General features: G+C 39.5%; 1 protein-coding gene across 1 annotated transcript; it reads right to left on the bottom strand.

Moving 5' to 3' along the window:
• Positions 1 to 4,304: 4,304 nt before the first annotated feature.
• On the bottom strand, positions 4,305 to 23,275 carry LOC105931042 (calcitonin gene-related peptide type 1 receptor). Its single transcript, XM_012869530.3, has 13 exons — positions 23,120 to 23,275; positions 20,372 to 20,448; positions 18,159 to 18,312; positions 17,802 to 17,909; positions 10,724 to 10,824; positions 10,536 to 10,630; positions 10,341 to 10,452; positions 10,095 to 10,248; positions 9,939 to 9,999; positions 9,793 to 9,859; positions 9,105 to 9,323; positions 8,947 to 8,988; positions 4,305 to 5,433 (listed from the first exon to the last, which is right to left on the bottom strand). The coding sequence occupies exons 2-13, from the start codon at positions 20,420 to 20,422 to the stop codon at positions 5,227 to 5,229; spliced, it is 1,371 nt and encodes a 456-aa protein (XP_012724984.1). The 5' UTR covers positions 20,423 to 20,448; positions 23,120 to 23,275; the 3' UTR covers positions 4,305 to 5,226.
• Between the last annotated feature and the right edge of the window lie 1,056 nt (positions 23,276 to 24,331).

Genomic DNA, 24,331 nt, shown 5'->3' with positions numbered 1-24,331 from the left:
TAAAAAGTCCAAATCAAGTCTAAAATCTCTAAGTGGAAGTCAATTTTTCGAGGGGCAAGTTTGAGTAAGGTCTTAAGTCTTTCGCTGCTTTTGTCTATAAGTGATTTAAATTAACATTTTTTAACAAATTTTATACCTTCTAGTTTTCCAAACATATAGAACTGCTGTAGGTCATAAATTCAAATGCTTATGCCCAATTTAACAGCACCATTTACCATCATTATGTTTTTCAGCTTTATACTAAATTCAACATGTAAAAGCCTATTAATAACTACTCATCATCAGATTGAAAATGAATATGGTAAAATATTTATTCCCACAAGAATATAAATATGCTTTTATAATCCAACAAAAATAATAGATATGACTAAACACCAGGATTTCTAATGAAGTCTGATTGGACAAGCTTTTTCGCTTTGTAACTATGGCAACTTAAATGTGGGGTAAAATAGTATGCTGCTAGGGTGAATGTTAACGAGTTGAGAAGAACAAATAACCTGATGAACATGAACAAAGTTTTTACCATTGGCCTACAGCTGACATCCTCTCCACATAGCCGTTCTGCCAACCCCAGCTCTGTGACTAAACCAGCATCTTCCAAAGGCCCCAAATCCTCCTCCTCTACGTATCATGGTACATGCCTGTGCTCAGGACCTTCAGATCACTTCTCTGTGATACACACCGGGCCCTAGCAGCACGTTGATCAGACATGACAGTTTCCAGCATCAGCCTGGGCCTTTTGTCGGAGATTATGGAATATCTGTGATGATACGTGTCAGAAATAAGAAAAGCAAAAGGATAACAAACAGGAATAAAAAGTCGTACTTAAAAGTCCTAAACTGTAAGATGCAACCTGCCACAGAGACATCATCAACCACTAAGTCATATAAACTGGGTTTATTAAACATTAGATCTCTGTCAGGAAAATCCCTTTTAATTAATGACTTCATTATTGACAATAATCTTGATGTAATGTTTTTAACAGAAACATGGCTTACATGAATCTAGCTGAAGCAGCTATACTGCTGGAGTCAACACCTCCAAACTACAATTTCCTTTGTGAGAGCAGACAGCAAAGGAAAGGTGGAGGAGTAGCAACATTGTTTAATGATTCACTAAAGTGTAAAAAGGTGTTTTTGGGAAAATCTGACTCTTTTGAACATTTGGCTCTCCAGGTAAAGGGCCCGATACGAACTATGTTTCTGAATGTTTACAGGCCTCCTAAGTCCACATCAAACTATTTTAATGATTTTAGTGACCTCCTATCTGTGATATTTGTTGATTATGACTGTTTAATTATTGTGGGAGACTTCAACTTTCACGTTGACAACCCTGAAGACAGAAGTGCAAAAGAACTGTGTGACACACTTAGAAACTTTGGTTTAACTCAACATGTTAAACAGCCAACGCACAAACAGGGACATATTTTAGACTTGATCATCACTAAAGGTCTAAAGATTTCTAATGTCAATGTAACTGATGTTGCCCTATCTGATCACTTTTCTGTTACCTTTGAAAGTATAATTACCAGTGACTCATTTAGCCAAAGGGACATCGTAAGAAAACGCACCTTTAAGGACAATGCCACAGAAAATTTTATTCAAGCTTACTCTGCTACCTCAACCTTGGGCTGCAACTCAGTAGATGAGCTAGTAGATAACTTTCATTCTAAAGTCTCAGACATCATTGACTGCATTGCTCCATTTAAAGCGAAAGTTCTTTCTGGGAAGAATAAATCTCCTTGGAGAAATACTCCAGCAGTTAGAGGTGAAAAAAGGGAATGTCGGAAAGCTGAACGCAGGTGGAGAAAGAATAGACTCCTGGTTCACTATGACATCTATAAAGAGAGACTTAACAGATATAACTTACAATTGAAAAATGCAAGAGAATCTTTCTTCTCTGAGATCATTAAGAAAAACATTAATAACGCTCGTGTCTTGTTTTCCACAGTCGACAGATTAACAAATCCTCCTATGTCCGTGGCTTCCGATCTCCACTCCACCAGGGCCTGCAATGAATTTGCTAACTTCTTTACTGAGAAAATCATAAATATTAGAGGATCACTTTGTACTTCCATATCAACACCAGAACCAATGCTTTATTCAGCTGGAACTACTTCTGACAAAATGTCCCAATTCAGCCAAATAAACCACAAAAGCTTAGAGCAGAATATTCAGCAGCTAAGTTCCTCCTCCTGCTGCCTTGATGTTCTACCCACAGCTTTCTTTAAGAACGTTCTGCCTGTCATAGCGTCTGATCTGACTCAGATAATAAACATGTCGCTTCTGTCAGGTGTTTTCCTCCAGTCCCTAAAAACAGCAATTATCAAACCACTGCTGAAAAAGAACAGTTTAGACAAACTTCTACTCCAGAACTACAGGCCCATCTCAAACCTCCTTTATCAGTAAGATTACTGAAAAAGCTGTTTTCAACAATTAAACACCTTCTTAACAACGACCAGCCGCTTTGACGTATTCCAGTCTGGCTTCCGTGCTCACCACAGTACAGAGACCGCCCTTATCAAGGTGTTTAATGACATCCATATAAATACAGACTGTGGAAGAACCACCGTGCTGGTTCTATTGGACCTCAGTGCAGCATTTGATACTGTTGATCACTCCATTCTGTTAGAACGCCTGGAGAACTGGATCGGCCTCTCTGGTACAGCTCTCCACTGGTTTAAATCCTACTTAAAGGACAGGGACTTTTTTGTATCAGTAGGTAACTTTACATCAGAGATGACAAAAATCACATGCGGGGTTCCCCAAGGGTCCATCCTGGGTCCCCTCCTATTCAATATCTACATGCTCCCTCTAGCTCAGATAATAAAAAACAACAACATCAACTACCATAACTATGCAGACGACACACAGCTCTACATCACCATGTCACCAGGTGACTATGAACCAGTTCAAGCACTGAGTAAATGCCTAGAAGAAATCAATGCATGGATGTGCCACAAGAAAACAAAACTGAAGTATAATCTTTGGACCAATAGAGGAGAGATCAGAAGTTAGCACATAGCTTCAGCTGCTTCAGCTAAGAACCACTGATCAGGCCCGAAACCTGGGTGTAATGGTGGACTCAGACCTGAACCTCCAAAAGCATCTAAAGACAATTACAAGGTCGGCCTTCTGTCATGTGAAGAACATTTCCAGGATTAAAGGACTGATGTCTCAGCAGGATCTGGAAAAACTAATCCATGCGTTTATTTTTAGTCAAATTGATTACTGCAACACCAGCACCCCCAGCGACCCCATGAGGGATTAAGCGGGTCAGAAAATGGATGGATGGATGGATGATTGCTGCAACAGTGTTTTCACAGGTCTGCTTAAAAAGTGGATCAGACAGCTGAAAAAAATATCACAAAATGTTTGATAGATTTATAAAGAACACATTTAAAGCCAGACTTTCTTGCTGGAGTTGTATTAGAAATACAAAATTAGAAATACACTGCTTCTTTTTTAATCCTCTTCTGCTACATTTGTTCCTTTGAATTTTTATTATTGTAAATGGTCTGTTGGTGTTTACATCCATTATTAGCATATCTTTTAAAATCAACCTGCTCAGTTGCACATTTTTAATTTTAAGGGTCTGCTATTTTTAATGGCTAATAACTGTATGGCATTTGTTCTTATGTTGTAATGATATTCTATTCTTCTATTTAGGCATATTTGTTACTGTTTAAAATAGGATGTACAGCATCTTAAAATTAACTGATATATACACACACATACACACACACACACACACATATATATATATATATATATATATATATATATATATATATATATATATATATATATGTATATATATATGAAACAAGTCTTTGATGTATTTTACTGTACATCATTAAACAGTACTCTACCTATTCATAAACTTGATTGGTTGGTTTTGGATTTCATAAAATACAGAGAAATACATTGTGATCAGGTTGTACTGCTAACAGTAATGATTCTTGTTAATGAGTACAACAAGGGTTCTGAGTTGAAACCAAATCCTAGGTCTAAAATTCCCAGTTTTGACTACAGAAGCTAATCCAATACATCATATCTTTTCCTTAGGTTGCCATCCAATTACGACTTTTTGGAAAATGTGGAATATGAGAATATGAAGGCAAATGCAGAAAAACAGTTAAAGCAGAACATGTGCCTCAAAGTGTTTCCTGGAAGTAGTTTAATTAATACCAAAATACTGGCAGAATCAGCCTTTATATATATATATATATATATATATATATATATATATATATATATATATATATATATATATATATATATATATATATATATATATATGTATTTTTTTTTTTTTTACAAAGACAGCATGATCTGCAATACAGTGCGTTCATAGCTTCCTGGAGAATTCACTTGTGTCAATAAACTGTACAAATACATATATAATGGGCCTCAATGTATGGTGTATTTATAAACATATGTACATATATACTTACCTCCCTCCCCTTTCATTTCTCCAGCATTTTGAATTTTAGATACAAATGAAAAGGAAATAGAACCAAATCAAATGCATAAAACACAATCAGTGAGCCAACCCAATGGGATAAAGCTTTTGCTTGTACCTAAATGGGAACTGATCGAACTACAGATTAAGCTCAGCTTTGTACATGCAATGAAAATTACAGTAAAGAAATGCAATATTGACTTACATGAGGAGAAAATACATTTGGGCCCCAAATGTACTTGTCTTGTTTTGAGATTAGGGTCAACATCCCACTGTTCTCACACAGTTGACTAATATTTGTTACACTTTATTAGATTTTGCCCCTGATTTGGCTCCTTTCTGCCTTCGTATTTGCACACTGTAAGAGTCAATACTCCCAGTTTAGTCAAGTCTGATAAAATATGCAAAGTAGGCAGTCCCAAAGCTTTGTTACTTTTTCTTCTTTTAAAATGCCCAAAGATCACTTCTTTCATCACAACAGGACAGTGCCCTGTGAACCAAGAACTCTCTTGAAGTCACAACTTTGCGGATTGCTGCGTTATTGTCATGCATAAAGTCGATGAAGTAAGCCGGAGATGGGGTGTCTTTGATGATGACGTCTCTTGTAGCTTCCTCAAGAAGAAAAACTTGTTCTAGTAATGCCATTTTTGTGTTCCTCATGTCTGACAGTTCTATTATTTAGAGAAAGCTAGCTCCGAGCTACTTTCCTTGGCCAGTCCAAAAGCTCCTCTCTTTGAAAGGTTTAACCGGTGAATCTCGTTGTTACACATATGGACTTTCCGATCTGAATATGTCCGAGTAGCTCTTGCCATTCATGTGCTCAGTGTGGCTTTCGATACTGTAGCAACGATGGACTTCGGTGAGAGATGATGCTACGTAATAGGCTGAACGGAAGAACTCGGGGTTGGCAAAAGTGCCGGCAGACTGCATCCGCAATAGATTCCACTGTCTCCTGAGAACGGTCTGAACCTAGAAAAGGGAGAAGAACACGTATTGTTCAGTTTTCTTGTTTCGAATGACATTGCCTATAGTTTTAATTTGCGGCATTTCAAATTTTCTCACACATTCTCAATTAGTTTTATTTTGCATTTTTCACTTAGGTCTAACATCTAATTTATTTGTCATATATTCACCTAAATAACTTTTTGAAGATATCTTAAACATTAAAAAAGAATAGTATATGCTGCACATGTAAATTAATGTCAAATTGTCAATGCTGGAAAATCAGAAGTCAGGGCAGACAAAAAGTCCATGAAGAGCAAACCATAACATGTTGTGTAAAAAATGGAAGAGCAAATTTCCGTGCAAAGAACTTCAGCCTAGTGCATGCAGATAACAGGCAAAAATGAGTTTCTCCAAGGAAAAGAAAGGGCCAAGCAGTCTTGGCAGAAGCATGAGTTTACAAAAAGGTTCACAAGATCCAGCTTTTGTTTTGCTAGTCCACTTCCACTTATCGGTAGCTAAGTGAATTTGCATATCAGCTAAAAATTTAGATCCAAGCTAAATATTTTGTTAGCAGCAAGCAAGCTAGCTAAATATATAGTTAGCAAGCTAAATATTTAGCTTGCTAACTAGCTAGCTTGCTGCTAATTTAGTTAGCAGCAAGCCAGCTAGCAAAATATATAGTTAGCAAGCTAAATATTTACGTCCGAGCTAAATATTTAGTTTGCAAATGTTTAGTTTGGAAACTAAATATTTAGCTTCCATCCATCCATCCATCCGTCTTCTTCCGTTTATCCGGGGTCGGGTCGCGGGGGTAGCAGCTTCAGTAGGGAGGCCCAGACGTCCCTCTCCCCAGCCACTTGGGCCAGCTTCCCCGGGGGAATCCCAAGGCGTTCCCAGGCCAGCGGGAAGACATAGTCCCTCCAGCGTGTCCTGGGTCTTCCTCTGGGCCTCCTCCCAGTGGGACGTGCCCGAAACACCTCACCAGGGAGGCGTCCAGGAGGCATCCTGATCAGATGCTCAAGCCACCTCAACTGGCTCCTCTCGACGTGGAGGAGCAGCGGCTCTACTCTGAGTCCTCCCCGGATGACTGAGCTCCTCACCCTATCTCTAAGGGAGAGCCCAGACACACTACGGAGAAAACTCATTTCAGCCGCTTGTATCCGGGATCTCGTTCTTTCGGTCACGACCCAGAGCTCGTGACCATAGATGAGGGTAGGAACGTAGATCGACCGGTAAATTGAGAGCTTCGCCTTTTGGCTCAGCTCTCTCTTCACCACAACGGATCGGTACAGCGCCCGCTTCACAGCAGACGCCGCACCAATCCGCCTGTCGATCTCCCGCTCCATCTTCCCCTCATTCGTGAACAAGACCTGAAGATACTTGAACTCCTCCACTAGGGGCAGCACATCCTCCCCAACCCGGAGAAGGCACTCTACCCTTTTCCAGTTCAAGACCATGGTCTCGGATTTGGAGGCACTGATCCTCATCCCGGCCGCTTCGCACTCGGCTGCGAACCGCTCTAGGGAGAGCTGTAGATCACGCCCTGATGAAGCCAATAGGACCACGTCATCCGCGAATAGCAGAGACGCAATCCTAAGGCCACCAAAACGGATCCCCTCAACAGCTTGGCTGCGCCTAGAAATTCTGTCCATAAAAGTTATGAACAGAATCGGTGACAAAGGGCAACCTTAGCGGAGTCCAACTCCCACTGGAAACGAGTCTGACTTACTACCGGCAATGCGGACCAGACTCTGACACCGGTCGTACAGAGACCTGACAGCCCTTATTAAAGGGCCCGGTACTCCATACTCCCAGAGTACCCCACCACAGGATCCCTCGGGGGACACGGTCGAATGCCTGCTCCAGATCCACAAAGCACATGTAGACTGGTTGGGCAAACTCCCATGCCCCCTCCAGAATCCTGCTGAGGGTATAGAGCTGATCCAGTGTTCCACGGCCAGGACGAAAACCACACTGCTCTTCCTGAATCCGAGATCCGACTATCCGACGGACCCTCCTTTCCAGAACCCCTGAATAGACCTTACCAGGGAGGCTTAAGAATGTGATTCCTCTGTAGTTGGAACACACCCTCCGGTCCCCCTTTTTAAATAGGGGAACCACCACCCCAGTCTGCCAATCCAGGGGAACTGCCCCCGATGTCCACGCTATGCTGCAGAGCCGCGTTAACCAACGCAGCCCCACAACATCCAGAGCCTTAAGGTACTCAGGGCGACTCTCATCCAGCCTTGCCACCGAGGAGCTTTTTAACAACCTCGGCGACTCAGCACCAGAGATGGGAGAAACCGACCCAGAGTCCCCAGGCTCTGCTTCTACAATGGAAGATGTGTTTAAATATTTAGCTTGCTAACTATATATTTAATTTAATTTATATATTACATTTTTAAATGACATGGCAAAAATATGACTTGGAAAAATTAACCCCCATTTTTTGCTCTGATGACAGGCTACCCAACATATTGTTGTTAATCTTTGACTGTGTAATTTTACAAACAGCACCCAATACTTTACAGCAGTGACATTGATTACTGCATCAAATTTTTAATTAGTGACACTAATTTGTATGCAATGCACCTTTAGTTTAGGTTTATGAACCTATTATTGAGAAACATCTCCAGTTTTTAAAATATTCACACTTGGTTGCTATGTAGCTAAAAACAAGCAGTGCTTTTTGAGATGGCTATTGCAGGTCTAGTCTATGTATAATCTTTTTCAAAGTTTTTTTTTGAATTTTTATTTTGAATGAGGGATTTTTTTGAGATTATGGATTGCTGAAAAACTTGCTAACTCGATGGAATCAACTGGGCTTTCAAAGATTAATAGCTGGACTAACTGGAATTGTATCATCATATTAGAATCAGTTTGGGTTGATTTGGGTTGGCTACAGGCATCAAGCCAAACCAAAGGCTGAAAAAGTTACAATTTCAAAACGTTTTTCCGGTGGTGCTTTTAATGTTTAAAGTCCTTGTAGGAGGATGCCAGAGAAAGTTACAAAACTACTGGTGGCATGTCTCTTAATCAGATGATTGCAGGTTCTACCAGAGTAGAAAGCCCAACCAACCAATCATTTAATATCAGTAAGTTTTACTTGCATCTCAGCCTATGTGTCAAAAACAAAATAATAAAAAACCATTATAGATAGCATTTTTAGAACTGTGATAAGCAGAATATTAACAACATTATAGCATATTTACTGCATGGGGGTGAATGTGGCTCAGGGGGTAGAATAGTTGTGCAATCAGAAGGTTGAAATGACATGAGATGATACTTGAGATGAGATGAGATGATATTGCCGTTTGGTACTCTACATATAAACTGAATCAAAATGCACAGCCTGATATTATTGAATTGAATTGAAAGCCTTTATTGTCGTTGCACACAGTACAATACAATATTAAAAGCTTGAAATGTCATGTGAGATTTAAAAACTATAGCCTAACTATTTTTGGTAGATTAATTAGGTAGCTTTTTGTAGTTTGTAACCTGAAAATGAATCTGTTCATCTATACCGCTACTCACCTCCCCATTGAAGAAGCAGAATATTGTGGAAACCAAAAGACCCTAAATAAATAAAAAAAGATTAAGAAACATAAAGCTATAATATATCAAATCATACTTTTTCCATTGCAATACATTACAGTAAAAACATGCAAGGAAGGAGCTTCTGTTGCACTTACCTGGCAATGTGTGAGGATGTTCATGATGTATAAATAGATCTCAACAAACCGGGGATCGCTAGGCTTATACCCAAACAGGATGAACTGGATGCCCAGCAGGGGGATGAGGATGAGGGTAGCCCTTACGGCTCTCATGTAGAGGCTGGATTCAGCCTGATGCGTCACTCGCAGTTTGGTGATGATAACTCGAATAATGTTCAGAAGGAAGATGAAATTCACCTGAAGTCAAGGACAGGATGATAGAAGCAGAACGATGACATATTATAGAGGATAATATTGCTACTTTATCAATGGCACATCTTCTTTGAAGATAGTGTAAGCGCCACCGAGCTGCAGTTGTCCCAAATCAGGCTGCAATCTAGTCACAGCAAAAACAAAAAATGCTCAATTGCAATATAAGAAGCAGATTTATTTAATATTTATACACAATACGATCTAAAAGATTTAAAGATTTCAATGAAAAACAAAGAAAAGGTCTATCCAGTTAAACAGCACCCTATGCCTTTGAGAAACTGACCCCAAGCATCATAGGCTCTCCATTGTATTCAGTAGTGGGTGAGAATTACTTTTTTCACATATTCTTCCACACTGGACCCATCCGGGCTGTTAGTTTGCAATCTGCCCCCTGATCAGTTGCTCAATTTGCTTTTATCACAATCAAAACTGGTTTCCCATTAGAAACACGTACCGCCAAAGCAGCGAAGATGGGGGCATGGACAATGTACAGGAAGACAGAGTTTGAGTTGTTCCAGCACCTGTAAAGACGTGGAACAGACTGTTCAACAAAACACCTGCCATACTTATCAATGTTTATTTTGGATCAGAAAAACTCACTTGTCATTATAATAGCAGGTATGCGCTATTGAATATATACCAGCTGGCACAAGGGGGAAACCTGCAAAACGTTAAAATGTTAAAACAACTTTGGCATGAAATAAAATAAATGAGAGTACACCATTTATTTTTTAGGCAAAATTATTCTTTACTAACCCCATCCTAGAAGATAATACCACATAAGGTGTTGTTTCTCTGCGAACACAGCCACCACAATCAGAGTATGCAGGTAGATGCCCTCACAAAGCATCCAGAAGTAGTTACAACTCATTATATACATATGGATGAATGCCAGAAGCTTACAGCTCTCCTGTATGGGCAAAAAAAGAACAAAAACCTCAATACCATTCTGGGCTTGAACATATGCAGATTTATTTTTATCGTGAAGAAAAGGCCGTCTACCTGACTACTTTTCTCCTTGTTTACACTCATCAATAACACAGTAATCACTGAGTTTAGGACGAATGAAAGGAAGAGGTTTTTGTGAAGCGTTATCCTCTCGCAGCTCAAAGTTCTGAGGAAATAAAAAAAAAAAGACATGAGACACGCCTTCCAGCCCTGCAATCATGAATTTACTCCTAATTTACGGCAACTTACTTAAAATAGAAGAATATTCCTAATGAAATGAGGAGCGATATGAGTGACAGTCCCTGACCAATCATGATCAAGTAGAAGTGGGACATTGTTGAAGACTGAAACAAACATTGATTTATTAATGCAGCTACAGTGACAAAAGAAGCTTTAACAGGTGTTCCAGTTCTCTTTTACTTTTTAGTTTTTCTTACCATCCAGTTGGATTTGCAGCTGGTGAAGTCTGTCCACGTTCTGTTGCTATCTGGGTGTTGCCCCCACTCGCCGTTCACTGTGCAGACTTTTACTGCCATCGCTGCACACACAAGAAAAAATAGTACAGCACTTTTTCAGTCCGTTAACTACAACTACCACCAGCTCTAGAAAGTTAGCAAGCAAATGCTTTAGATCAAATTCAATGACAATTCATATAAAAGTAAAATCAATTCAATTCAATTCAATTCAATTTTATTTATATAGCGCCAAATCATGAAACATGTCATCTCAAGGCACTTTACAAAGTCAAGTTCAATCATATTATACAGATTGGGTCAGATTATACAGATTGGTCAAAAATGTCCTATATAAGGAAACCAGTTGATTGCATCAAAGTCCCGACAAGCAGCATTCACTCCTGGGGAAGCGTAGAGCCACAGGAAGAGTCATCTGCATTGTATATGGCTTTGCTGCAATCCCTCATACTGAGCAAGCATGAAGCGACAGTGGGAAGAAAAACCACCCATTAACGGGAAGGAAAAACCTCCGGCAGAACCGGGCTCAGTATGAACGGTCATCTGCCTCGACCGACTGGGGTTACAGAAGACAGAACAGAGACACAACAAGAGAAACAAAAAGCACAGAAGCACACATTGATCTAGTAATCTGTTCTACATTAGATGGTAGTAGCGGGTGATCCGTCTTCTCTGGATGATGTCACAGTTAACAGAACGCCAGACCAGGTGTACCTACTATGAAGAGAAAAGAGAGAGAACAGAAAGTTAAAGCAGAAATGACAACACATAATGCATAATTGAAGAACAGTAGAACTCAATAGAGTGAGAAAATTCATCGTACATTAATATGTATATAACTTAATTGGATCTTTTTACTAGCCATACAGCGGGTATGGAAAGTATTCAGACCTCTTTGAATTATTCACTCTTTGTTTCATCTCAGCCATTTGCTAAAATCAAAAAAGTCAATTTTATTTCTCATTAATGTACACTCAGCCACCTGTCTTGACATAAAGAAACAAACATGTAGAACATTTTGCAAATTAAATAAAGAAAAACTGAAACATCACATGGAAATATCACACGCTTTGCTGTGACTCACATATTTAATTCACATGCTGTTGCGACACCCCATCGGCTCCCGACCCCCAATTTGGGAAGCCCTGTTCTAGAGGGACCGTAGGTGCAGAATAGTAGCTATGCTTCCACCTCCGAATGGAAGACTAAATATGGATACGGCCTGAAATTGTAAAACATCTTTGTGCTATGTAAGACTAATACAATATTATCATATATTTGGAGATACTGATCTGTCTAATATAATACAAAAATTTTCTCACTACTCAACTATATGCATTGTTAAGATTTTTTTCTTCAGACTTTCAAGTACTTTGAACATAGAAATCTAGTTTAGTTCAGTTAGGATTTTTCAAAGAATTTTTGAAAGGATGTACTCTAGTACTTTAACTCCAGTAATAATGTGACAGAGCTTTTACTTTTACTGGAGTAATATTTGACCAGTAGGAGTCAAATGAGTACTTTGTCCACCACTGCACATCACAAGAGATCACGTCAAACAAACATCCTGAGTCCATCACTGAAAACAGTTACTCGCCTTGTTCTTGTAAAACACATTTTTGTCGCTAGATAGACCACAGGAATAGATCAGATAAATCAGATAACAAACGTAATAAAACAAACACTGAATAAAGTGACACTCAAAATGTATCTAAACTCTGGCAGATCTAGATTTAAAGTTATTTTCATTGAATCAAGTAGGAAATGAGGCAGGCATCTTTAAAAATATAACAATGGATGGATATATTGATGGATGGATGGATGGATGGATGGATGGATGGATGGATGGATGGATGGATGGATGGATGGATGGATGGATGGATGGATGGATGGATGGATGGATGGATGCATGGATGGATGGATGGATGGATGCATGGATGGATGGATGGATGGATGCATGGATAGAGACTGAATAATAAAGATAAAAGAGGTGTAGAGGGAGATAAACAGATAAAAAGAGAGACATGGATAAATAAGTGAAAGATGGAGAGAAACAGAAGATGTCTGCTCATATAAAGTTGTAGCCTAGAATATTAATGGAAAGTTGAGTGGAAGGAAAAATAAAAATAAAACAGCAAAACAGACCAGCAAAATGGTTCCCCTTATCTCTAATTTAATTTCATAAATGGACTCCCAATAAAGTACATCGGAGTTTATGGTTGTAACGTGATAAAATGAGAAAAACTTTAATAGGGTGTGAATAATGGTGCAGGGATCTAAGTGTCCTAACTGGACTATGGTGATGGTGGGGAAGAAGGAAAAGAGATTAGAACATAACAATAATATTCAGAGTAATAAGACTTGAGCCGACGGTGCGGCTCTGACAGAAACCAAAATAAGAAAAACACAATAAATAGCTTATCACAAATATTCAGTACTCCTGAGCAGGGTGGGTGGCTCTCCATTTGTCAACTGTATCTGTTTAGATAGGTCTAAAAGAAACATTCTCTCCTCTGTGGGAGTTTATTTTCTTTTTGAACTTTTCTTTGTTTAGAAATAAACTAGTCCATGCATTTGTTACTTCAAGGCTGGACTATTGTAATTCTTTACTATCAGGAAGTCCACAAAATGCAGTTCAAAGCCTTCAGCTGATCCAAAATGCTGCAGCAAGAGTTCTGATGAAAATCAACAAGCGGGATCATATTTCTCCAATTTTAGCTTCCCTTCATTGGCTTCCTGTTAAATCAAGAATAGAATTTAAAATTCTCCTTCTAACGTATAAAGCCCTTAATAATCAAGCTCCATCATATATCAGAGCTCTGATTACCCCGTATGTTCCTAACAGAGCACTTCGCTCTCAGACTGCAGGTCTGCTGGTGGTTCCTAGAGTCTCTAAAAGTAGAATGGGAGGCAGATCCTTTAGCTATCAGGCTCCTCTCCTGTGGAACCAACTCCCAGTTTGGTCCGTGAGGCAGACACCCCGTCTACTTTTAAGACTAATCTTAAAACTTTCCTTTTTGACAAAGCTTCTAGTCAGAGTGGCTCATGTTACCCTGAGCTACCTCTATAGTTATGCTGCTAAAGGCTTAAGCTCACAGTAGGTACACCTGGTCTGGCGTTCTGTTAACTGTGACATCATCCAGAGAAGACGGCTCACCCGCTATTACCATCTAATGTAGAACAGATTACTAGATCAATGTGTGCTTCTGTGCTTTTTTGTCTCTCTTGTTGTGTCTCTGCTCTGTCTTGTCTAACCCTCAGTCAGTCAAGGCAGATGACTGTCCACACTGACCCTGGTTCTGCTGGAGGTTTTCCCGTTAATGGGGAGTTTTTCTTCCCACTGTTGCTTCATGCTTGCTCAGTATGAGGGATTGCTGCAAAGCCATGAACAATGCAGACAACTCTCCCTGTGGCTCTACACTTCCCCAGGAGGAGTGAATGCTGCTTGTCGAGATTTTGATGCAATCAACTGGGTTCCCTTAGATAGGAAACTTTTTGACCAACCTGTATAATCTGACCAAATCTGTATAATATGATTGAATTTGACTTTAGAAAGCGCCTTGAGATGACATGCTTCATGAATTGGCGCTATATAAATAAAAGTGAATTGAATTGAATTTTGTTGCACGTTTTTTTTCTTATTGCAGCCCCTAACGCTGAAAACAAGGTTTATTCTCGTTGCCCTGAGCTCACTGAGGACCCAGGAAATTTGAAGATGAAGACCGGACTTTATTGACATGTTAAATTGGTCGATCTATAATAGAGATTAACCGATACAGGTTTTTTAAGGCCGATGCCGATACTGATTATTCTGCTGATTTTTTGTGGGGGCAGATTCCTGAGGACGATATTGACCAGTCTTCCTCCATTTACATGATAAAAATTACACAATGATAACAAATGTACAAGTCTCAAAAGTAACTTTTAAACCAGCTAAGATTAATCAGCTTCAGACCACAGATTGAAAGGTGCACATGACATGCGCCATGAACATGGCAGTGCTTTGCTTGCACTCTATGAACGTGGCACAGTGAGAGAAGAGCTTCTTTAGTTCAGTGGGGAGAAGGAGGAGAAAAATCACTGACCGCTGCTGCAGTGGACATTCATTTATGTAAAGTTAGATGCTGTATACATAATGATACATGATACACCGGACGTGGATACATGATTCTCCATGCACAGCAGTGGCAGCTCCTCAGTGGGTTTTTATACACAGAAACAGACACACACCGCTGTTCCCTCTCGCTCACAGTGAGACAGAGACAGACTTTCAAAGGCCAGATCAGCTGAATTACACAGTTAAAGGCATACTATGCAACATTTTTCAGTTAATTAATCTGTTCCATACCGTTTTGGATGATTAAATGAGTCATTTCAGGTCGAACAAAAGTTTTCTCGGCCGCCCTGGTGGTCTGTGGGGGAAATACCGTACTTGCAATTGCAGGAGCCCTCGGCCCGCACCCACAGGCTCAGAAGTCTGGTGCATCGCGAGAGTCGGTCTTGCTTTACGGCGAGAACTGCTATATGCCCCCAGTGAAAGGCATGCTCGTTGGTAGCACAGTGGCGATATTTGTGCAGTTATCATGGCGGAACCAGCGAGAAAACAGCGAAAGCCCATGTCGGAGCAGACAAGAAAGAGGAAAAGGGCTCTGGACAGAGAGAGGAGTCGTACACGGGTGAACATCGGGCAAGCTTTTTCCGAATGGCGAGAGCTAAAAGAAAAAGAAGGCTGCAAGGCTGACGCGGACCTCGCGTTTCTGCTGATGTGATTGTAAGTAACATTGGAATTTTTCTCTCTCTCTGTGTGCATGTTCATACTTTCACTGTGTTAGTCATTGTTTGTACTGCCGTTTTTTTTTACTTTTTGTTGCGTTCGCCTGTCTGCTAAGCTCAAAACAATCAAAGCGCCTGGCTTGACGGAGAAACCAAAACAGCTGAGCATCTTTATGACAGTGAACTTTTACTTTCGCCCTCTGGGGGGAGCCTCGCTGGAAAATCAATCCCGGTTGCATAGTATACCTTTAAAACTACATTAAAAGTTGAAAACGTCTTACATCATTACCAGCTGCTCTCTGCTAGGGAGGAATGGCGATGTTGATCTTAAGGCATGGCTGCTGAGTGCACTAATGGATAGAAGAACGCATGCATGTATCGGCCGATACCGATACAGGGAAAAAAAGCAAATATTTGCCAAAAGTATCGGCTAGCTGACATATCTTTTCAGTTCAATTTGACTTACATAGCACCAATTCATGAAACATGTCATCTCAAGGCACTTTCCAAAGTCAAAATGCAATCAGTTGCAGACAGTCGTCTGCATTGTCCATGGTTTTGCAGCAATCCCTCATATTGAGCAGAGAAATGAACTTTCAATACACAAACAACAGCTCTGATTGACATTCCTGCTTTCAGCATGCCAACTGCACGCTCCCTCAAATCTTGCGACATCTGTGGCATTGTGCGGTGTGCTAAAACTGCACCTTTCAGAGTGGCCTTTTATTGTGGGCAGTCTAAGGCACACCTGTGCACTAATCATGGTGTCTAATCAGCATCTTGATGTGGCACACCTGTGAGGTGGGATGGATTATCTCAGCAAAGGAGAAGTGCTCACTATCACAGATTTAGACTGGTTTGTGAACAATATTCGAGGGAAATGGTGATATTGTGTATGTAGAAAAAGTTTTAGATCTTTGAGTTTATCTCATAAAAAATGGGAGCAAAAACCAAAAGTGTTGCATTTATATTTTTTGTTGAGTGTACTAATATGGCCAAGAGGCATGGATTACAGGAAAGCAGGGCATGTTAGTTTTTCATGAGCGGATGTTCCCAATTGGAAATATAATTTTTCTTTTTTATAAATGAAGAGAGCAGCTCATGTGTGCTCAACACGTGTTGATGTTGGAAATATCTGTTGTCTTAAACTGGGAGTGAACGTCTCCTGTGTTTCCATGCATCAAAAGGCATATCCAGCTTCCCTGCTGTTAGGATTCAGCAGTTTATTTCGGCTGAAGTGTAATGGTTACTGCTGGTGAACCCGATATCCAGCGGACACAGAGTTACGTTATTTTTAAAAAGTTTATTGTGAGGGAATGAATAGTGGCAGGTGAGGCAAGAAGAAAGCATCAAAGGGTATTATAAAGGCTGATCCTTTTATTCATAATTAAATGCCATAGAATTAAGGTCAAGTTTAAATAACTATTTTATATATATATATATATATATATATATATATATATATATATATATATATATATATATATATACATACATATGGGAGGGTTAGTTATTCAGAGAAAAAAAGATCAAGGCTTAAACTGCTGGCGGCAGTTCTTTCTGGAAATGAGGTTTACCTTGACTGCAGCAGTTCCTGATGGCTTTTAAAGCCTTTTGTTTGATAGTGGAGTGGATCTTTGGTCTAAATTTATTACCCTGATATTATATTTTTCTCTAAAGAGGTCGAGGAGCTTGGAATTAGGAAGAAATTGAAAACAAAGTTAATAAGCTGGCACCCACACAATAAAGCAGACAAAACTAATTAGGTAGAGCCCACTTCTCACGTAGAACAACTGAAAAGCAAGAATCACTCATTTCTTCTAAGTAACTCACTTTAAAACGGTGTAGTCTTTATTTTTTTTCTTACCCTTGTAAAACTGCATGCCTAGCAAAAGTCAGGAAATGGGTGTCAAACGAACCATACAGTATTGGGAGGAGGTGGTGGTGTGTGTGTTTGTGTGTGTGTGTGTGTGTGTGGGGGGGGGGGGGATATGCTGGGTGGGAGTCATTTAAAGTTCATACCCCGTGGCACAAAGGATGATACAGAGTTAGAATATTTTTAAGTATTAATATATTTAATTTAATATATTAAACAATTCTTTAACTATTTATTTGCTTGTGTTGATGAAATTTCTAAATTTTAATCGGAGTCAGAAATCAGTTTCAAATCATCTTTTTTTTTAATCCACATTGTGTCATTCTTAATCTTCTGAACGTTGTGTGAATACTAAATCTGTGCATTTCCTTTAGAGCGTTTTGTGAAATTCACCTCGCGGGTCAAAGTCGTTGTAGTAGTCTGGGCAGCTCTGCTCTTTCTCGCCAGGTTCCGTCTCCGCCCAGCACAGCCATCCGTCCCATGTTGTGTTGCACACTGGTCCTGATCAACAACAGGCAACGTTTTAAACGCTACTTACCACAAACTTTTGTTTTTCTTTTAAGTTTTATTTTTTTGTGTGTGTGTGTGTGTGTGGGGGGGGGGGTAAAATTATTAAAGAGATTAAAGAAGTCTGTATATATCAGTCCGGTATAGAATCATTTATGATTCTGGACAGAATGTTATCTAAGCACAGCACCTTTTTTCAGAATGCTTTTTAAACTCTGGACTTTGCAGAAGGTCGTTGCTCACCAGTGGCGTTCATTTTGCGATGAGATTCTCTTACAATCCTCTGGAAACACTGGTACTGGGCCATGGCGATCCGATTCTGGATCCACTGGGGATCCATCAGGTGAGTCCGGGGCTCGTTGTCGTCATCGTTCTTGGATGTTGCATCCACCAACAGCTTAGATTAATGAAGATCAGAAAACTGAGATGTCAACAGTTTGATGGTGACAGAGAGATGAACTACAACCAGAGTAGAAGTCTAACACATTGTTGCTTTATAGCAACCCTAAAGGTTCTCAAATCTGGCAAAAAGTTGAAAGTTTTTTTCAACTAACTAGTAGTATAATGACCTTTACGTTGTCGGGTGCTGTTACTTTAGTTTTTAAATTTTCCTTCTTTTAATGACTGATTAGGCTTAGGAACCAAAACTACTTGGTTTGGGTCAGAAAAAGTAAGTTAGGTTTATCAGGTTTAACCGTAATTTCCGTCTGGGATTATTAAAGTATTTCTGATTCTGATCATGTTAATGCTGAATAACACCTCAGTATCTTCTTCTTTATTTATTTTTTTGTTAAATCATTCATCCTATCCAAATTAAATACTGTCATATTTACTTAGCTCTTAATTTAGTTTTGTGTGCTCATGCTATTAATCTAAAGCAAACTTTACACTTAAATAGAAAAGGTTAAAAAGATGAAAACATATTATGATGAAAGGAATCTTGCAGTTATTCTGTTTGCATCATTGGAGGCATACATAAAAAAAAGATTAATGTCAACAGATCAGTGAAAGAGCGGGGTGATAAAATTATTTAAATTCATTTTAAATGGTTTGTACGATTTTTTTTTTTTATCTGCTTTTGTATTCGTATTTTGTGGAGAAGGGCACAATGTTTTGCTGGACATTTGAAGAATACTGGAATCTTCTGGACCAAGTCTTTGGTGATAAAAACGCTTCCTTTTGACGAAGAGTGAAACTTTTCCAAAATGTTCCACAAAGATGGAAGTCCTTGGTATTTGAAGACATGTTCAGGTGAAATTCCTGAGGAATTTCCCTGGATTTTCTGGAGTACTGGAGCCCTTGGTGCATAAGAAAAATATTCAGGAAGAAAAATAGAAAATGTATCTCCAAATCTATGGAGTAGCGCAGAACTTGGTAATCCCTGCACTTTTTTATGAATTTTTTGAGTTCGTTATGATTTGGGTTTGGTTATTGTTTATGTTAGTTATTTGATTAATTACTTCACTCTCCTGCCTTAAGTTCAGTTTCTGTTTTAGGTTCTGTCTTAGTTTTTGAATAGGTTGGGTTTTATTGTGGTTTGATTTTGTTTTATGTTATTAGATTATCCGACCTGCTCCGACCATTTCTGTCACCAGTCTTAATTCAGTTCACCTGCCAGCATTCTTCCACCCTGTCACTCCCCTTCTCCAGTCACCATCTATCAGCTTCAGTTTACTCCCAAGCACTTCCCTGTCCCTGATTAGCTCCACCCATGCCAGTAATTAGTTTCACTCCATTCACCTGTTCACTCCCCTACTTATATCTGCCTCTGTCTCCTGCGCTCTGTCAGATCATTGTTTTTTCTGTGCCCAGTGGTGAGTCTAGTTCAGCTTTCTATGCTCTCTGTTTGCCTCTTCTTCTGACCCTGTTTGCCACTGGATATTTGAGTTAGCCTGTCCCCTGTTATTGCATATAGTTTTGTCTGTGACTGCTTTTTTGTTATTTTTTGTTATTGGATGCAGTCTTCCCATTTTTAGCTTGATACCCATTTTGGTTTTTGTTAATAAATTATCCTTTACCTAACCTCTGATTGAATACTGGGTCCCTCTGTCTCTGGTTCGTGACAGAGTTACAGGAATCCGTGGTGCTGGAAAAAATGCTCCTGCATTATTATTTTTGAAGAAGAGCACAAAGTTTTGACTTTTAATTATTGTGCTACAATTTTTTTGAGGTTCTAATGCTGTCATAACTGCAGCTGCTGTTTGTGTTTGAAGTAAGGTGGTAAAACTCTTCTGCCATAACACATTAAAATGTTTAGTACCTGAAATATTTTAATGTAATAGCACATTTATGCTATTTGTGGAAAAAAGAGAACCTAAGTAATTATTGTATCCTAATTATTATCAAAATCTAATCATATTTCTTTCTATGCGATGCACCAGATGATCCGATCATGTGACTTCTGCCTCCCTGGAAACTAATTTGATGCGAGCGAGGAAACGATAAACCCGGACTACCTTGTTGACGGACAAGAGTGCCAGCAGAGACACGATGCTGCTCAGATCCATTTGTGTTCTGATCTTCAGGGGTTTTTCTGGGGAAACAAAAAAAAAAAAAAAAAAAACATAAGTGGAGCTTCATGACACAAAACTGACTCAACTAAGATGAAATCAGAGTTTTCCCTGATAGCTGTTTACATTTCGTTTGGAGTTATTATCAGCTGATCCAGAAGATCAGGTAAAAGTTTCAGCACTCAGAGCCCCGCAATAAAAGTCCTTCCTGAGCAGCTGCTGAGTTGATCCAGCACGTTATTATAAGACGCTCGTAGAAATTGGTGAAATCCTGCTCTTCTTGCCACTTTGTTCCCTATTTATTTGTCTTTTTCTATTCTCGCCTGCTGGATCTTGCAATATTTCCTACACCGGTAATGTTTCTGTCAGCCCCGTCCCGCTATTCCCTGTGATAAAATCCTAATGGATCCCGTTTATCTTAATCAGAGATCATGTAAACAAGAGACCGTGAAACTGTGTTTACAGAGCGGGGCTTTAAATATGCAGAAGGCAGATCTCCCCTCTTTGTTCGGGATGTCAGGGTCACAGATTTAGCCTTTGTTTCCTCCGCTCCCCTCAGTTTCCTTCCTGCATGCAGCATTATGCCTGCTGAGCAAGTTTAACCAAGGTTTAGCCAAAACAGCAACGTGTCAGATGCAGTGGACGCCCTGATCCTAGCACCATCAGCCATAGTGCGCACGGTAAACGCAAAACATTCTGGAAAATGGGCCTAAAACAGAGTTCTGATGGTCACCCAGACTGAGAAAAGCATTTCACTCTATCACATCAGCAGAACAAGGGTTTCATTGGGGATTTCATGTTCTAGTGCAGCTGAAAGAATGAACGTAGGACACGTTTAGTCATTTGTGCCGTAAACACTAAATTATTGCACCGTCGAAAGGTTTCGAGCTGATGATTTCACATTTCAAGGTCTTTTCTGAGATCTATAGACATTTAAGTAAAACAAATTTAATAAGTAAAATAAATATGGCAGTTCTACAGCTTCCAGAACGACCTTCATCATAAAGAGTCTAATTATTAGACTTTATGAAATAATCACATACATGTAACGTCACTTTTTCTGGACACATTCTGGATTTCACTTCCTAAATCAGCTTCATTATGCATCTTCCTGCTTCTGCTTTGATAACATAATCAGATTGACCTACAGAGGTCATTGTAGGTGTTTTTTCTGACTGATGGGCAGCAACTATGGCCCTTTTAACGGTAATTGCTCTTGTCTTTCCAACTTGGCACTGTTACACACCAGGTGATTAAAGAGCGAGCAGATATGGTATGTAACTCACTGCTGACAACCAGAGTGAACAGCACTAACTATTGCTTCTTTTAGGCCATTGTTATTGCCTTGCTGTCCTGGTGTTGTGTTAGACACCTGCTTCTTTTTCTATTAATTCCTGGAACAGACCTGCTTATTTTTACCATGTCCTTACATTAAATGCTTTACACTGTTGTAGCAGAAAACAATGATCTTTTTAGTCTGGACTATATTAAGATTTCAGGTAAATCATGGAAGATTTCCCTGCGAATTAGGTACTATACTTAGGCCATTCAAATAAAAACAGGTTTTAACAATGTGAAGAGCCATGCCACATTTACAACATGGATAGACATATTCACAACATTCTTGGTATATTGATGATTTCTTCCCCCATTTCCTACAAATGATCTAATAATAATAATAACAGCATGTCTGCCTTACAGTCAGCGTGAAAAAAAGAAATAAATTAGGACACCCTTCAACACATTGTTTTACACATTTGGACACAGTGATGTTTAATATAAATTTGACCAATGAACAACATTTCAAATAGTAAAAATATTTTATAATTCTGAATTATAATTCATGAATTAAATATTGCATTCCAGATAAACAAAAAAACAACTAATGCCAACGGTGAAGCACGGGGTGGACATGTCATGCTTTGGGGACGCTTCAACAAAACAATGACCCAAAATCCAACCGTAAATCTATCAAGGTCTGTCTGAGAATAAAGAAATGGAAAGTCTTGGGCCTAGTCAAAGCCCAGATCTCGCTCGCATTAAGACGCCCTTGGGATACCGCCGAATTGGGTCGGACATGTAAGAAATTTCTCTGACGTCTCCCAGCTGGAACTGAGGAGTGAGGACAACTCTTCTCAGACCGATGTTAGAGACTGGTAGACGGCTACCAGACGACCTCTCTGAAGTCACTCCAGACATAGAGGGAAACACTAGGGGGTACGGTGTCCAAACCTTTTTCCTCAGCAAGAGAACATTGGTTTCGTAGCAATCAAATCATTTTGTGCCAAGGGATTGACAAAAAGGAACCCAAACATTGATATGTAAAAGAAAGTAAATCCTATCAAAAGCTGAATATTTATTGGCGTGTCTCAATTTGAGAAACTCCTAAATCCTTTCCCATGTCCCCTACTAACATTACCTCATTGCTTGGCAGCACCACAACCCCCCCAGACTTGAAGGCAATGCCATCTTCTTAAATGCACATTGAGTTGCACATTGTAAAGGCGTCTTTAGACTTTGCTGTTGTTTTTTTGGAGGTGACACTAAAGATGTACACACTTTTCCATCAGCCGCAGCTATTAAAAGCACAGCGGTGCCTCCTGTCTCTCAACACATGTTGGACTCTTTTTTTTTTTTTTTGGCAGTTCAATGCAACATAAAACATCTTAAATACCATAAACTCAACGACCTTACCTTTGCAGAAGCTAAAGAAAAAAAAAACCTTTGCCAGAGCTAATAGTAATCCGCAATTTTGGAGCGTTTATCTCTGGCTCGAGAGAAAAGCAGTGCCTTCGTTTTTGTTTCCTCAAAGGTTGTTCTCCGGGGTGTGTGTTGAGCAGCAGAGGTAGAGGCGACACTGAGCTGAGCTGAGCTGATTAAAACCGACTGAGGCGGTCCATGACATCACATGTTTGCCTTCTCCCAGGGACGTCCCAGGAGAGTACTGATGAACATCCCGAAGTATGTTCTCTGGGATACTTCAGCAGAATTTTCATTGTTGTGTTAAAATCTTACAGATTTCGCTTGTTTTTGCTGTTTTTTGTCTCACTTGAATTTTTTAGCTGCAGACAGCAGTTTCTAAATGATTGTTTCACTCATTAAGAGAAGAAACGCAACATTTTTGTTACTTTTTGTTTTTCCTTTAGTTTCAGTGGAATAGGTAAAACGTCTACAGAATTGTCTATGATTGTAAAACAGGTTGGAGTTTTTGTCATGCTGGAGATTGCGTTTAGAAATCATCTGACTGACAACAGAATCACTTGTTGACATGAAGATCCTGAAAAAAAGCTACATGGAACACAGCAACATCCAAGGTTCTTACACATTTTCACTTTAAAAACTGTCCTTTTCCCACTTTTGGACCCTTTTTGCTGTCTTTAAAGTTTTGTTCCCAGTTATTTGTGATAAATGATTGCAGTACATTGATCTCCTTGTCTATTTGGAACATCCATTTGTGCCCTGCCTTCATCTTCCTAGATAACAATTTGAGATGTTGCTTCAACATTTCCCCATAATGTTCCTTTCTAATGATGCCATATTTTGTTAAGTGCACCGGTCCCTCCTGCAGCAAAACACCCAGACGATCTGACGCTGTCACCACCGTACTTCACAGTTGGGATGATGTTATCAGAGTTGCAAACTTCCCCCTTTTTCTTTGAAACTATGACCCTGACTGCACTTGCGAACCGTAATATTGAGTGTTTTTTAATGTTGGTTTTGGGGTAATTGCTTCTTCTGTGAGTGACCTATCAGGTTTCCTCTCATGTTTCACTGTAGATACTGATACTTGCTCTCAGCACTTCAACCAGCATCTTCACAAGCTCTTCAGCTTTTGTTTGGGGGGTTAAGACCCACATATCATTCATCTCTGGGATAAAACCTGTCTTCGATCTAAATGGTAGGAAG

The sequence above is a fragment of the Fundulus heteroclitus genome, chromosome 24, assembly GCF_011125445.2.
Source record: "Fundulus heteroclitus isolate FHET01 chromosome 24, MU-UCD_Fhet_4.1, whole genome shotgun sequence".
NCBI lineage: Eukaryota > Metazoa > Chordata > Actinopteri > Cyprinodontiformes > Fundulidae > Fundulus > Fundulus heteroclitus.
This window is presented reverse-complemented; position numbering and strand designations above follow the sequence as displayed.

Coding starts and splice junctions, on each gene's coding strand:
- LOC105931042 (XM_012869530.3), bottom strand. CDS start 20,422: ATGGATCTGAGCAGCATCGTGTCTCTGCTGGCACTCTTGTCCGTCAAC. Junction 10,825..17,801: donor CAACGACTTTGACCCGCGAG/GTGAATTTCACA, acceptor TTGTGTGTGCAG/CGATGGCAGTAAAAGTCTGC. Junction 10,631..10,723: donor GCTGCAAATCCAACTGGATG/GTAAGAAAAACT, acceptor TGTTTGTTTCAG/TCTTCAACAATGTCCCACTT.